The 16,828-nt window shown below is 43.2% G+C and overlaps 1 protein-coding gene across 2 annotated transcripts in view; it reads left to right on the top strand.

The window, feature by feature from the left end:
• The first annotated feature begins 3,193 nt into the window (after positions 1 to 3,193).
• The window catches only part of FNIP2 (folliculin interacting protein 2), a 112,668-nt gene continuing 99,033 nt past the window's right edge, over positions 3,194 to 16,828 (top strand). For both annotated transcript variants that reach the window (XM_004708740.2, XM_030887169.2), the window contains exon 1: positions 3,194 to 3,748. In XM_004708740.2, the coding sequence (XP_004708797.1) occupies positions 3,570 to 3,748 (179 nt within the window). In that variant the 5' untranslated portion in view covers positions 3,194 to 3,569. The remainder of the gene's footprint in view (positions 3,749 to 16,828) is intronic.

The following is a 16,828-nucleotide window of genomic DNA, read 5'->3' as shown; positions in this document are numbered from 1 at the left end:
TTGGACATGTACGTGAAGGAGGATCTCTTGGAAAGGAATACCATATTTTGTCAAGCAGAGGGTCAGCAGAGAGAGGAAGGCCCTCACCAAGACGAACTGACACGGTGGCTGCAACAATGGGCACAAACACAACTTGTTAGGAAGGCCTGCTCTGCATTTCATCCTGTCACAGATGGTAGCTGTGAGTCCGAGCTGCCCGCGGGCACTCACAACAGTCTGTGTGAGCCCTCTCTCCGTGCTGGAGACCGTGAATGTGCTGGGGTCCCTCCAGAAGCGCCTTGGACGAAAAGATCTAGAAATAGACTTCTGAAAAGCCAGACAGTGGAACCCCTGTAGCACATCCTTTTATTCTGTTGCACATTGGATTTTCATGAGTTTTCAATGACTTGCTAGCAATTGTGTTTTGTTTGTTTTTAAAACACTAGACTTTAGGCTTTTTCTCCCCTTACAACCCACTTCTCTCAATTGTGAATTATGGCAGTTAATTTTTTTTATGACATATAGCAATTGCTACTTTTTATCACTCCAAGTATAAGCTAGAACGAATACAGGAAGGTATTGATTTGCATAGAGAAGTCTTAAATCCCAGCATCAGATCCAAACACCCACTTTTCACGTTTCTCTGTAGTTTTACTCTGCGTGTCCACGCAGCACATCTTTCTCTGACTCTAGACACCCAGAGCCAGGACACAGCCCTGCAGACTGCCACATGAGCCCAAGACTTCCAGTGCCAAGTTGCAAGCTCCTTGCTTCTGACCTGCTGGCTACAAATCAGAGATCTTCACATGACCCCCTCCAGGATGCCAGCTCCAATCACCAGAGGGCCCTAGGTTCCCTTACTTTTGACCTAGTGGCTATAAGTCTGGGGATTTTCTCCGTCCCCTCAGGAGGCTAGCCTTTCAGGAGACCAGGGGTTCCCAGCCCTTTCATTTCTGACCTCCTCCTATGGCTCTCACTTCTCCTTTGGTTCTGACAATTTGCTGGAATTACTCAGAGAACACACAGAGGGCTCGGTTACTTAAGATTCCAAGTGCATTATTGCAATAAAGGGTACAAATGAAAAGGCAGGCTCTGGGAGAGAGAGTTCCTAGTGTGCCGCTTCCAGGCCCCACAGTCAGATGTCAGGCACATGCTGTACTGCCACCAACTAGGAAGCCCATAGAGCTTCTGGGCCCAGAGCTTGTGTTAGGAGTTCTAAGGAGGTCATGCAAACCATAACTTCTCTCTCCGGAGGTCAGTCAGTATCACGAGGTGACCATGGTATCACGTGGTGGGCCTGGCCAGCCCTTGTCCCTGAGTCATCCCCTTACTGGTTTGACCTGTCACTTAGGTATAGTTAGGAGTCTTTTTTGAAGACACCTATATTCCAAGCTTTGTTTCTTTGAAGAGTTTACGTCTCTTGGGAACTGGGACTAAATTTTTTGGGTAACACGAAATTCTAAACCTCGTACATGAACTACTTTGAACTTTCTGGATTTTCATATTCCAGTCTCTAAATCAGACATGGGAATTACCACCCCCATCCCCAAGTGCCAAATCTTGAATAGATTGGCTGAGGAGTCATGGAGCCGAAGGATTTAGAGAGGAATCTGGCCATAGCAGAATGGTGTTCAGGTTCTTGGGTGAAAGAGAGTGGGTGATTATCCTGACAATCAGATAATTGCATTCTCTGATCTATTTGGTATGCCTGCCATTTCTTGACTTGTAAACTTAATCTTAGAAACAGTACCAAGAATAGCTGTAAAGTTGAAACAATAAACCTCCCTTATGTCACCAAACTCCCCCAAAATCAGACTTACTGTACTGACATCAAGTTGGTGCTGACTCATAGCAAGCAGCGTTGAATGGTACCTGTGCATTTCTGAGATGGTAGCTCTTTATAGGATTAGAAAGTCCCATCTTTCTGCAGCAGAGCTGCCGGTGGTTTTGAACTGCGGACCATGTGTTTAGCAGCCCAGCGCATATCTACTACTGCACAGGGCTTCGTTTTATATATCACATAGATTCTTAGTACTTCCATACCTCTGGCCATCCCTTTCAGCGTCCGCACTTTGAAAGCATCCGTGGTGGCTGTAACGGTTCCAGTCAGACACTGGACTACAGGTGGAGTGTGGGAGTCCAGTCAGTGACTACAGCATTGTTCTCAACGTGTGTGTAAACTTTGGAAAATCCAATTTGCTTTCTGTGTTTCATGGATGAAGTGGGGAAGGAAATAGAATTGAATAGAGATGCAAACAGGATCGATGATAAAGTATACTGCATGAGAACAATACACAGCATGATAGTGAGGAGTGCGTCAGCTCCTGTTGCAGGAAAGAGGTGATTGAGAAAGCAAGGAGATTGGAGTACGAGAGGAACAGACTTCCCGGCTCCACATGTCTAAATGTACTATTCTCTAAAGTTTCTCTGTCAGCTGCTCCAGTTTCTCAGAAGAATGGTTGTGATAATGTAATTATGACTTGTTTTCCATTTAATGATGAAACTTAGAAATCTCATGTGACTATAAGGAGGCTTGGGGTCATATAGTACAGCAGTGGTGGTTTTGATTTACTTTATTATACCTTAATGCATTTTATCAGATACTGGGCTCTGGAGTTACTGGCTATTAGGGGGACGAGCAAAGGAAATAGCGTTTTCACTTTTTGAAAGTCTCCAAAGTGCTTTCTGTTTAAGACATGTGGTGAGTCACATTGCCTGGAGTGTTAATATAGGGTGTTAAAGCTTCTGTAGTGATTGAAGCGGGTGGGGGCAGGACAAGTGTGTGTGAAAGCTTGTTGTAGGAACATTCACATCATGGCTTGGTTCTTTTAAATATGATTACTCATTCATTGTTATAACTAAAGCAAGAAGCGTCCCTACTCTCCTGCCCCATATAACCTTCTATACTGCATTATATTAAGCCCTTCATTTGGCGATAGGCTGTTCTGGGTAACCATCTTTCAGTTGCTCTGGGTAGAATTTTGCAAGGTTGCATAGTAAGGCCAGTCAGTCAGCTGACACTTGTTCACATGACAGCCATTAAAAAAAGGGTGTTGTGGCCAATGTCAGAGCAACCTTGCAGCTGAAGGGAAGTCACTGCATTTGCCTAAAGGCATACGAATAGGTCTTGTGACCAATTAATGGACTACTGCACAATCTCCAACTGTAGGGAGAACAGACGGGGTGAGTCATTCCAAGCTGCTCAACCTGTTGAATGTTTTGTCTTTTGCAAACCAGAATACAAGCTTAGGAACAAAAGTAGGAAGTGGGATTTGTACTGGTCTATATTTATTATGGGCCTGCTGAGAGCAAGTTTTATACTGTGAATGGATTCATCTAACTTCCTAAGTTGTTGGACGGTTTAATTACGGAACAAGTGAATGTTCCTTTTTTTTTTTTTTTTTAATGCCCTAATGTTTGAAAGCAGAAATTAGTAGTCTGCTGCCGGTAGCTTATCCACCTAATGTATTGGGAGTGATATAAATGAACTATCATCTATAACTGCTGGTGACCAAGAACCTTCAAAACCACATGTCCAACTTGATGTTGATGGTGTGGATAAACCAGAAGAACGTGAAAGTGCTCAGGGGATGTGTGGTGGCGCCGTGAAGACCACAAACTGGCCAGCGACCTGGCAACATGCAGCCAGACACGTGAGCAGAGCAGCGGCAAGTGCTGAGAGAACTTACAGGACCTTTTTGTGCAGCAAGCTTCGAAAATGTACCGGGGTAGGAAGGGACATCAACTTTACCATGCGACGCCACAACAGGTTTGAAACTTTAATGTACTTCAAAGTCTAGGACTCATTTTGATGTAATTCACTGAATAACAAGCAGATCTTGATTTGGTAGTGGTTGTTTTTTGAGGGTGCTTCCAAGTAGAAGAAATGGGAATTGTGCAGACGACCCTTTCCCTTTATAGAGAGTGTGCAGACGTGTGTGTGTGTGTGTGTGTGTGTCTGTTGGTTGTGATTCTACCACCCATTTGCTTCTTTTTATGACTTCTGCTGGGGCTTGCTTACAAGGATGGTTACACTCTGCCTTGTGTCCAAGATTGTAAGTAACGGTCGAGAGTATGCGGGACTGTTAGAAGCCAGGGTGGTGTGAGGGAGAGCCCAGTCGTCTGGAAAGCCTTCCTCTGGGGATGACGGGATTGTGATGAACATATTCTATTCATGGAGCTTATCTGAGAAGGATACCATTTTACCTCTTATTCTTACTGTAATCCTTCAGGTTGATTTTCCCATTCAGTCTGGGAGAATTCATTAATTTCATCAGTAGCAGTTCTTTTAAGTGAAACACTAGCACATCACTCAAAAGGAGAAATCCTTTGAGAATTACATTTACCTCAAAAACCGTAAGTAGTACGGACATGCAAAGGCTAAGCTTTCACGGTAAATGTAAAGGTTTGTAAAATCACTCACATGGTGTTTGGGGTTCTTCTTTTTTTTTTTTTTAATAGATGTTTTCTTCCAATTAACATGCTGCCCTCTTGACCCATAAACTGTTTACTCCCTATGTATGCTTGTTGACTTGATTTAAAGTTATCGGGACCTAGTTTTGGTCCTATAAAAGTCTTTTATTATTCTTTAATAGAAAGGGAATAAATTGATACTCTAGTGTGTGAACCCAATAGATGAGAGAGGAAGGGTGGGGTGGAGTGTGGAAGACCTCCTGTGGGTGTTGGATCACATGCTGTCTGCTCAATTAAAGAGATCTGTTTGTAGAGCAAGAGGTCATGGTTAATGTGGTGCAAATACATTTGAGTCATCAGATAAGAAATTTCACTTTCCTCATTTCTATTTTTATCTGTTTCTGAACAAGAGAGGGCAGGTGAATGCTGAAGAGAGTTGAGGGTTGATGATGCTCTGTTTGTCTGGATCCTGATCCTAGATTTGGATCCCCAGCTCTGCCTAAAATCTCAGTAATCCTGGGCCAGTCACCTGGCTTTTCTGGGCTTCATTGTCAACTGTTCAACTTGTAGTTGACTTAGATCATTTGCAACATAGAGTTTTAGGCCCTTCTTGCAGTCTTTATTGTTATTGCTCTATAGCAGGGGTCCTCAAACTGTTTAAACAGGGGGCCAGTTCACTGTCCCTCAAACTGTTGGAGGGCCAGACTATAGTTTTTTTTAACAAATATGAACAAATTCCTATGCACACTGGACGAGTCGGCTGCTAAGCAGGACAGGCAGCGGTGGCAAAAATGCCGGCGGGCCGTAGTTTGAGGACCCCTACTCTATAGCATCCTAGACATCTCCCCCACCCCCCACCTGAGTAGCTCTTTTAGGGATGGGGGCAGGTATAAAGACTTCTAGACCTTTTGAGCTGCTAACCATAAAAGGTCAGTGGTTCAAACCCACCTGGTGCTCCACAGGAGAAAGGTGAAGACGTCTACTCCTATAGAGATTTAGAGTCTTGGAAAAACCCGAAGGAGTAGTTCTTCTCAGTCTTGTAGGGTTGCTGGGAGTTGAGATGGGAGTGGAGTGCGTTTTTTGGAAAGAAAAATATTTTTAATCATTTTATTGGGGGCTCGTTCAACTCTTATCACAATCCATACAGCCATCCATTGTGTCAAGCACATTTATACATTTGTTGCCATCATCATTCTCAAAACTTTTTATATGAGCTGCTGTTTCTAGTTTTAATGAGCTTGCTACTTCTGCTAGGATTTTAATTATTTTGACGTAAACATCATTTTAAACTTAACAAATTGTTTTACTTATATTCACTTTAGGTTTACATTTTCAGTGCTGAGATCTTTTTTTTTTAAGAATGTTACACAGAATGACATATATTTGTCAATTACTAGAATTCATCCCCAAGTCAGACGAGTCTCCTTGGTAGACTTTGTCCACTTTTTGTTTCCCTTTCCCCAGACTTAAATATGTTATTTGCAGTGTCTTACTTGTTTTTCATGACTTTCTTTAGGAGTCAGGCCAATCTTAATGTTAGAAGTGAAGTATTGACAGGAGCTTGTGCTGTAAGGAACTGGCTTTTCAAATGTTCACGAGTTAACTCTCTAAGTCACCTGGCAGGCAGGCAGGTATGACTTCCAGTTCCCTCTTTACTCCTGGGTATCTTAACTCAGTAGTTTTAGATGACGCTACTATTAATAACTTCCAAGTTATTAAGCAGGTCAGGAGAAAGAATTAATAAATATGTAGAGTTACATTAGATAGCCAACAGTGGCTACAACTAAAAGGCCCAGGTCAATGCTAAATATAACACTTTAACTTTTCCGTTATGAAGCATGAAACATTTCAAGATAGAAGCTAGCCTCTGAGTGTCCTCCCCTCTACTCCCCCCCTTACTGTACTGGCAGTCATTGGGGGTCAGGGTCTGCGACATCCTACCGAGTGTGGTGAACTATCCTGAGTTAGGTTGACAATGAAAAACGTGTCAACAAACACCCAGTTCAGATCTAGTAACTCTGAAATATGGGGCAGTCTGTGGTGTCATCTTCAAATACTGCTTGCAGTCCTCTCCCCAACAACTATTGCAATAGCTCTGGAGGTTTTGTTTTTTGTTTTTCTTCAAATGTTTTCAGCAAATTAGGGAGCTGTAGTCGACATAAGGCTCTTTATATGTGGAATGTGGGAGTGTTTTCTAAGCTCATCTGATGGCCAGAGAAAACTTGACATAACCTTGTACATAAACCATAGTCAATGCACACCAAAGAGGAACCGAAACAGCACTTCAGAGTTAATTGTGCATTACAGTTTCATATCTTGAAATTTGCATTCAGAAGGAAGTCTTTCTTGGCTGTAGAATCATGAGGATGGAAAAGAGCAGAAGAGTTGCTGAGTATAGCATCTGATTTATTTATATTTTAGACTAATTTTATTAAAGAAAAAAGAAAAAAATCCTTAGATTTGTTTGTGGTAGTCACTTTACAAAAGATTTGTACTGTACATACAGAGATCAGGATGCATTATCCCCCTCCTTCCAGATCTGTTCACAGAGATAAGCTACCCATAATCTGATTGCTGATGAGGAAATTAAAAAAATAGTCACAGATTAGAGAGGGAGAGATGCTAAAGGCAACAGACCGAAGCAGGGATCTAGGAAAAGACTGTTTTAGGGGTGAGAAGAGAGTATTTCGTGTGTCTGCAGATAGAAACATGGCATTAAAGGCATTCTGTTTGGATGGTATGGGCATAATAGAAAGTGCAGCTCTTGCACAGGTTAAATGACGTGAGTCGAGGGGAAAATAATAAATCCCAGTCAACTGATGGCCTCATGCTTTGGGAGAAGCTGTACCTGGAGGCTGTAAGTTGCTGGTGTGAGTCTCTCAGATGGGTTGGGTATGACTGTCACACGTTCTCCCCTCCCTGCGTTTCTTCCTCTGTCACTGGTTTTATGTTCCTTGCAGAATTTCCTCTCACTAGCTGCTGCCGTTTTCGTCATGTCCCATTGAGTTTGCTCTGACTCTTAGCAACGCATTGCACAACAGAAGGAAGCACTGCCCTGAGCCATCCTGACGATTTCTTACGTTTGAGGCCATTGCTGCAGCCACTTGTCAGTACATCTTGTGGAGGGCCTTCGTCTTTTTCAGTGCCCCTCCCCTTTACCAATGTACTTCAGTGCCCCTCCACTTAATGTCCTTCTTGCCTGAAAACATGTGCAAAGTGCAAGGTATTTGAGACGAAGCTTGCCATCGTTGCTCCCAAGGAGCATTCTAGCTGTACTTCTTCCAAGACGGATTTCTTTTGGCAGTCGGTGCCACTTTCAGTATTCTTCCCTCACATGTTAACTCAAATGCATTGATTCCTTTCTGATCAGACTTACTCATTGTCCAACTTCCACATGCATGTGAAACGACTGAAAAAACACCCTGTCTTGAGTCAGGCGTGCGTTACACCTAAAAGTAACATCTGGCTTTCAGCACTTCAAACGATGTCTGTGCAGCAGATTGACCCAGTGCAGTGCACCACGGTCTCTTGACTGCTGTTCCCATGAGCCTTAACTGTGGGTCAAAGCAAGAGGGATTCTTGACAACTTCAGTCTCTTCTCCATTTATCACGATGTTCTGGTGTTGAGGATTTTGGGGTGCTTGAGTTGTAATCCAAACTGAAGGCTGCAGTCCTTGATCTTCATCACCAAGTGTTTCAGCAAGCAAGGTTGTGCCATCTGAGTGTCTCAAGTTGTTAATAACCCTTCCTTCGATCCCGATGCTGCATTCTTCATAGAGTTCACACAGTCCAGCTTCTCTGATTATTTGCTCAGCGTACAGATTGAATAAATATGGTGAGAGGATATAACTGCCTCTTGATCCATGTATAGGTTCCACATAAGCACAACGGAGTGTTCCAGAATCCCCACTGTTCTAAAGGCTATCCATAGTTTGTTATGATCCACCCAGTTCAATGCTTTTGCATAGTCAATAAAACACAAGTATACACATTTCTGATATTTTCTGCTCAGCCAAGATCCAGGTGATCACAGAAATGATATCCCTTGTCACATGTCCTCTTCGGAATCTTGGAAGTCCACAGGAACAGTTCTTCCTGTCCTACAAGACTGCTGTGAGTTGGAATGAACTCTGACTAGCTAAATGAGTGTATTTCTACGGGCTAATCTGAGGGGTTTTGAGATGTAAGTCAAGAGAGATTGAGTGAGTGAATGAAAGAATGCATTGGTAACCTCATATTCCTGTAATGGCATGTCTGATTCCCAATTAAAGAACACTGGTCTGAGGTCACATCTCTTTATTAAAGATGAACTAAAAGCATCTTAGTACAAGGCATTTGAAGTGTAAATGAACTTGCTTCAGAGAACTAACATACACTTTTATCTCCCCTGTTTGATCTGTATTGATGACATAACAGTGTGAAGTACTTGCTATGAGTCATGACAACGCATTGTCTCATGAAGGACAGTGTTCCAGACAGGGCAAGGTTTCTCCAACAAGCCCTGATGGGGTAGTGAGTTATGCATTGAGCTGCTAACCATAAAGTCAGCAGTTGTAAACCACCAGCGGCTCTGGGGGAGAAAAACGAGGCACTCTGCTCCAGTAAAGATGTATAACCCCACAGACCCACAAGGGCCATTCTACTCTGTTCAGAGGATCACTATGAGTCAGAATGACTCAATGACACTGAATCTGGTTTTTGGCTTTGAGGATCTGCTGTTAGTCATTGTATATATAGCTCTGAAGCCCCTTTTCCTCAAGTTTCTGCTCAGCTGAATGCTGAACTAGGCCACAATCCTGGTTCTCCTATTATGACTCCTCTTATGTGAGTCAGGGTCTGGCTTAGCCTTGCCCTTTTGTGGTTGTAACTAAAGCTGAATAAATGCTCAAGCTGTGGTCCAGATTGGTAAGAGAAATAACTTGTGACCCATAACCAATTACTCAAGGTATAATTTGGACTCACGGTCAAAATGCAACAAAGGGAATCCCTAGCCAGCCTAGATTCAGTGGTTCTCACCTTTCCTAATACCATGACCCTTTCATACAGTTCCTCATGTTGTGGTGACCCCCAACTATAAAATTATTTTTGTTGCTACTTCTTAACTGTAAATTTGCTACTGTTATGAATCAGACGACCCCTGTGAAAGGGTTGTTCAACCCCCAAAGGGGTCGTGACCCACAGGTTGAGAACCACTGGTCTAGAAACTTCAAAGTTCTTGAAAATCATCCTTCTTTCTCTTTTGGGGTCTTAAGTTTATGTGGGATGCTTGGGTATCTGGTATACCTGTATTGAGCACCTGTTATATGTCCAAGGGTTTACTTTGTTGTTAGTTATTGTTGGGTGGTGCCTTGTGAGTTGGCGCCAATTCATAGTGACTCTGGACAACAGAGCAAAACACTGCCTGGTCCTGCACCTGACAGACAAGTGGTGGAAAATTGCCCTAGGTCTTTTATAAATGGGTGTAAATTTTAAATTATTGAAGTTGTGATTTTTTCATTAAAAATTTCAACTCTTAACATGTAAGAGTTTAGACTCATTTCAGATATAGAAGAATCTGGGGATTGACTGTCCCAGTTTCCCTGTATCTTTGGGAACATCACCTCATCTCATTTCTCAGATGTAAAGGTACAGTCAGTGGTCCCCAGATATGTGGAGTGATGTGCATAGATCCCAGAGCCTCACTTCAGGTTCACTAAATGGAATTCTTTGAGGTAGAACTTGTGAGCCTCTGTTGAGTTTGTAAAATGGAAAAGCGTTTTGTGTAACCCTAATGATAAACCAAGTTTGTGACTGCGTAGGTGGTGTCTGCATCTTCTCCCAGCATGAGCGTTCTGTGCAATGCGAAGACCGCCTTAGCTAACCGAAGGAACTCTGGTGGCATAGTTGTTAGCATTGGGTTTCTAACCACAAGGTCCACGGTTTGAAACTACCAGCCACTTTTCAGGGGTAAAGATGGGGCTTTATACACCTGTAAAGAGTTAAGAGTATCAGAAACTCACAGGGCAGTTCTGAGAGTCCTTGTCAATTCAATAGCAGTAAGTGAGGTTGGTGTTTTTTTGGTTTGGGTAACCAAGGGTGTCAAACCATCTCAGTGGTGCTTTTTTTTTTTTTTTCCATGTGAAAGGATCAAGAAGTTTAATTTTGGGGGAAGTGTGCTCAACAGCCTGGTGTGCATTCTAAGAACTCCTCCCCACCCCCAAGGCACAGATAATTGGAAACAGCCATGGAAAGTCAATTGCCCTTTCTGATAGCTAGGCACCATCTGGTTTCTTCATTACACTTTGCTCTAGCACCCATGTCTTTAGTAATCTCTTCATGAGGGTGGGTATCGATTAGGGCCATGTCATAAGACCTAATTGTTCTTAGATTGGAGCTAAAATTAAGTGAGAGCCCCAAATCCATTCATGTATCTATGGTTTATATAGACAAGGAGAATTTTGGTGGTTAGAAATAAAACTCAAATAATGTGTCCTCATATTCACAGGAAATCCCATAGCGCAGGCATCCTCAAACTACGGCCCGCCGGGTGTTTTTGCCCCATTTGTTTTTTTACTTCAAAATAAGATGGGCAGTGTGCATAGGGATTTGTTCATGTTTTTTTTTTAAACTATAGTCCTGCCCTCCAATGGGTCTGAGGGACAGTGAACTGGCCCTGTTTAAAAAGTTTGAGGACCCCTGCCATAGAGCAAGTAAAACTGAGTGCTTTGGGGCAGGGGGTTGGCTTGTGGAGTGCTGTGCTTCAGACCCCTAATTAGGGGAGCTGGGTTTGCAAGGTGGAGGTATGTCTCACTCTAGCCTCTTAGGACTTGACCTTGAGCAGCTGATGCTGCTGCTGATTTTCTGTATCCCTTGTGAAGCTAGAGAAGGTCAGAGGTTATCTCCAACACCACCACCATCTTTTCCGACAGTTTTTGGCAGCTGTGGTGTTCACTGCAATGGTGCCAGACTATTGGAAGCATGGAACATTGTAAGAGAAGAAAAAAGAATGTGAGCCCTAACAATTCTGAGTTTTAGATGGTTACTCAACTTATTGTTACCTATAAAAGCTGAAAGGAACGTACGGAATGATAAACTTCCCTAGCTCAGAAGAGAAAAACTTTCTGGAATGACGTGGGGCAAAAGTCAGACTGGTGAAGCAAGATGACTGATGGGTGTCAGGACCCACTGGTTGAGAAACTGCCCTCTTTTGTCTACACCAAGGAGAAGAATGCATCTTCATACCAGGTAGTCCCTGCCTCGGGCACACAGCACACAGTCCTTTAGCCTTTGTTGCTGTGGGCCGGGAAGCCTGCCTGCCACTCTGCATTGTTGCTGCACATCCTCAGCAAGGAAGTGCTCAGTGCTGCACTTCCTATTGTTGCTGCACATCCTCAGCAAGGAAGTGCTCAGTGCTGCACTTCCTATTGTTGCTGCACATCCTCAGCAAGGAAGTGCTCAGTGCTGCACTTCCTATGCTCCCGTGCCTCTGGTCTTGCTTAGCGTGCCATGGCCTTTGCCGCCTTCACTACTCAGCAGGGATGATTCTTGATGTGCTCTGGTGGCTCTTTGGTAGTCCCAGGAATTCTCTCTGTTCCTGTGTCTGAGATGGTTCTCTTATAGCCAGAGCAATGGCCTCTGGTAGTGTTTCACCCACCCTATTTTATGGTCCCACCCACTCATTTGTGAGGAATATAGACACACAGTTAGTCTTCCAGGCCCAAGGCCATCCAGGGTTGGGGAGACTAAATTTGGGTATTTTAATAAGGGTTAAAGGTTATATGTTCATCAGCATATAACCGCCAAAGTTTCTGTAATTTCCACTGAATGGGTCTGGGTAAGAGAATTTGGGAGAAGACACTGACTGGTAAGATTCAGCTGTGAGTGATTAACAGGGTTAATTGTGACTGACTGCTATCTTGCTGGCTGTAAAAGAGCCATCTCAGAAGTAGGAAGGAGGCTATCATCACCAGTAAACAAGAAGAGCCCAGAGTGCACTGTGTGCATTGACCGCCTTGATTCAGGAGTCTAGTGACACCGAGAAGTGGCAGAGTACCAGCAGCAGCAGAACCAGGAGCCAGAGCCTGAGACGGAGCAGTAGATGTCCCAGCCCACAGAGCAAGTAAAGCCGGATGCTATTTGGCTTGTGGAGTAAGGTACTTCTAGGTAGTTAATTGAGGGAGCTCCGTTTTGCTGACCCATGAAACTGTTGCTGAGCTCCCCTGGACTGAGCTCCCCTGATGGAGTGGTGTACCCTTTGGTCATTTATTGGTAGCTCTAGAAGAGCTTTGTAACATTATCTGAGCAGGGCAGAGGCCGAGGTGCCATGTGGCTGAGAGGCCAAGGACCAGGAAGAGGCCCACCTGTGGGCACAACTGAGAAGAGGTTTTCCTGACACAATAATTGTGTTCTGAACATCTGTAACCTTCCTTTAATAAACCCCATGATTTTGAGTATTGTTTGTGAGTTCTGAATAGCCACTTCGATGAATTCCCAAACCCAGCTGAGAAGCAGTGAGTAATGAGGGAGGGGCAGTTGGTGTGAATTGGCAGGGCGTTTGTAAAACCTTACGGGGTTAGTTCTCTGCCTGGTTAAACAGCAGAGGGCTTAATTAACCTTGCTAAGGTGTTCTGGCTTAGAGTCTCTCTTGGTGCAGTGGTTAAGCTTCATTGTAGTTCAGACTCACCACCTGCTTGTTGAGCGAAAAGATGCGGCAGCTAACTTTTGTGCACATTAGTCTTGGAAACCTCTGAAGTGTTCTGTCCTGTCTACAGAATCACTATGAGTCGGAATTCACTCAATAGCAATGAGTTTTAACTTCTGCGTAAAACAGATGATACAATATAGCCTGTTTATAAAGGTCAGCTCAGGTGATTTCTGTAGAAATGTTTGGCAAACTCTAAAATGTTAGGCAATTATTTGTGTCATGTGCAGCTCTGATCACCAGTCATCCCCTGCCTACGCTTAAACAACAGATTGTCTAGAACTGGCATCTCTAGGGTTCTGTGGGAATCATGCATTAAAAAGAAGGCAGTTGCTTACCCGTATGAAAATCCATCTGATACAGTACATGCAGTACCAGAATAACAGTAAGGAGGGAAAACCACAAACGGGCTTAATAAATGTGACAGGGAATGCTCTCTGGGAACGTTTCTCTTGTTCTAGGGGAGGCAGGCAAGGGAAGAGGACAGGGAAATGTGGCCTCTGAGTACTGAAAAGAACTTAATAAGTGGAAATAAACTACATAAGTGGAAATGAAATTTGAATGCTCTGAATTTAAGGTGGTTTCCCTGTAGGAGTTCACTCACTGCCTCAGGCTTCAGCTACCAAGAAACCTCTGTAAGGAAACAGTAATTAAGGTTGTTTGTCTTGAGGCAAAAATAGATCCATTGGCTAGGTTTTGTTTTTTTAAAGCAGAAAATTTCTGTCAAGAGCTAGTCACATGGCTTAATATTCAAAAGGCTCAAAATCGTAGTGAAAATTTATAGCATACTTACTCCATGCCTCGCTAGTGGAAGTGCTGTAGGACATCTCAGTGAAACCGAGAACAAAGAGAGTAGCCGAATCGCCCAAACTTCCCTAGCTCGGCCGTTGGGCTCCTAGTTCACTCTGACTTACTTGGGGCTGTTTCCATTGCTGTGTGTGATAGCAAGTAGCCTGCAGTGAGAGCTTTCCTCTGTCCTGTCTTCTGCTGCCTTCTCTCCTCCATCACCCGGTTTCCTGCTGCAGAGACCGGGCCACCAGTTCACCATGCAGCCTTCCAGAGGCACTCTGTGCGTGCATAAGAAAACCCAGAGGGCGCCTTCCCCTCTGTCCGCCCTGTTATAGATGCAGCATTCTGTATGCAATAGTTTATGCTTTTTTCCAGTTAAAATGATATGTCTTGGTGATTATCATATGATTACATAAGGCACTTCCTTGCTCTTTGTTGTATCTGCACATTATTTCATTGTATGAGTGTATCATAATTTGTCATTGTCCCATACTGATAGAAATTTCTTTTGTTTTTAGTCCTCTGCTATAGCGAACACTTTAAAAAAAATTGTTTTATTGGGGGCTCTTATAGCTCTTGTTACCATCATTTTCAAAACATTTTCCTTCTACTTGAACCCTTGGTATCAGCTCCTCTTTTCTTCCTCTCCTACCCTCCCACCCTCATGAACCCCTGATACATTATAAATGATTATTATTTTCATATCTTACACTGTCCACTGTCTCCCTTCACCCATGTTGCTGCTGTTCTTCACCCTGGGTGTACATCGATCATTGCTGTCTGTTCCCCCTTCTCCCACCTTCCCCCCAGCCCTTCTGGTATTGCTACTCCCATTGCTCGCCCTGGGGGCTTTATCTGTCCTGGATTCCGTCTGTCAAGAGCTTTTACCTGTACCAGTATACATCCGGTCTAGCCAGGTTTGTAAGATAGAACTGGGGTTATGATATTGGGGGTCGGGGGAAGCATTAAAGAACTAGATGAATGTTATTTGTTTCATCAGTGCTATACTGCACCCTGGCTGACTTGTATAGATGGCCGCTTGTTTAACTTTAAGCCTTGAAGACGCCAGATGTGCAGCGAATACTTTTATGGGTCTATTTATTTTGCACACTTGTGGGTGTATCTATAGGATTAATTCCTCGAAGTGGCATTATTAGGTCAACGCATCTATGTGTTTGTATTCATCTTTTTGAGAGACTATTTTAAAGCCAAAGAAAGGTAACATTTATTTATTGTTGGCTCTTTCCTTTTGCAACCAAAAGACCTTAGACCAAAAATTAAGTTTTGGCCTTTGGGAACCTCTGTGAAGTAGAAACATTACCCATCTGTGTACAATGTAGGTAACTATAAATTAGTCACTTTATAAGATAATGTCTTGAGCATTTACTTTTGAAATTCATGTATTCATGTCCTGAAAATGGGGTGAGAATTGCCTTCAGGGAAAACTATGAAATTGAGTAGATAACAAGTTACCTCTCAACAGTACCGTGATGAATATCAGAAATCCTGGAATATGATCATGAGTCTTTACAGCTTTGGTTATGCTGACAAAGCTATAAAAGAATTATAAAACTGATTGAAAAAAATTAGCTCGGTGAATAATGACTTACTCTAAACATGCATGAGATGAACACCCAAAACTCTCTTTGTCAGTGTGTGTGTGTGTGTGTGTGCGCGCGCGCGCGCGCGCGCACAGGTAGTTTCTAGCTTATTGTAATATCAGAAAGCATTGATTAGTGTGCATATGATAATTGAAGGGACACTTTTTTGGGGGAAAGGCCCACATTTTAAAGATTCTTTTGAGGGGAAAATAAGAATTCTGTGGGGTTTTTAAAGGAGAGAAAGAAACTACTTGCAACAACAGCCAAATCAAGGAATGCTAATTAGAGGAAGAATCTTGGTTGGTGCAGTGACCCACCCAGCGTTCCTCTTGCCTCAAACTTGCACTGTACCTATTTAAATTTTGTTTTACACCCTTTGGAAGTTCTGTCATTTTCAACAGGATCAGGTATAAGGCATCAGAAGACCCAAAACAATCATATTGATGCGAATGAGGGGAGCCAGAGTGGAGACCCAAAGCCCATCTGTAGACAGTTGAACATCCCCTCACAGAAGGGTCACAAGGAAGGAACAAGGCAGCCAGGGCACAGTATAGCACCAACAAAACATACACATTCCTCTAGTTCTTTAAGGTTTGCCCCACCACCACCACCACTAGCACTATCATGAGCCCAGTTCATGATCCCTTAAAAATCCCGCTAGACCAGATCATTATCTCTTGACACACTGAATCCAGGACAGATAAACAGTAACGGGAGTAGCAAGCGATACCAGGAGGGTAGGGGGAAAGTGGAGGGAGTAAGATCACAATGATGGACGTATAACCATAATCCCAGTGTGACAAACATCAGAAACACGGGTGAAGGGAGACAGCAGATGGTGTAAGATATGAAAATAATAATAAATTATAATCTATCAAGGGATCATGAAAGTGGGAGGGTGGGGGAGGAAGAAAAAGAGGAGCTGATACCAAGAGCTCAAGTAGAATGAAAATGTTTTTGTGGTTTTTAAAAAATCATTTTATTGGGGGCTCTTGTATTGCTCTTATAACATTCTGTATATCAGTTGTGTCACGCATATTTGTGCATATGTTGCCATCATCATTTCCAAAACATTCTCTACTTGAGCCCTTGGTTTAAGCTCCTCTTTTTTCCCTTCCCTCCCCTCCCCTCCCACCTTTGTGAATCCTTGATCAATTTATATTGTTATTATTTCGTATCTTACACTGTTGTCTCCACCCACATTTCTGTTATTTGCCCTCTTGGGGTAGGGGGGCACTATATATTCAACCTTGTGATGGCTTCCCTTTTTCTCCCCCTTCCCCCTCCCCAAGCATCCCCCTACCCTCATGATATCGCTAGTCCTGAACTTCATGTGTCCAGAGCTCTTGTCTGTACCGATGTGTGT

This window comes from Echinops telfairi, unplaced genomic scaffold (genome assembly GCF_000313985.2).
Source record: "Echinops telfairi isolate 266 unplaced genomic scaffold, ASM31398v2 ScPeMD7_5868;HRSCAF=6743_0, whole genome shotgun sequence".
In the NCBI taxonomy this organism is placed as follows: Eukaryota; Metazoa; Chordata; class Mammalia; order Afrosoricida; family Tenrecidae; genus Echinops; species Echinops telfairi.
Note: the sequence above shows the minus strand (reverse complement) of the source record. Positions and strands in the feature narration are given on the sequence as shown.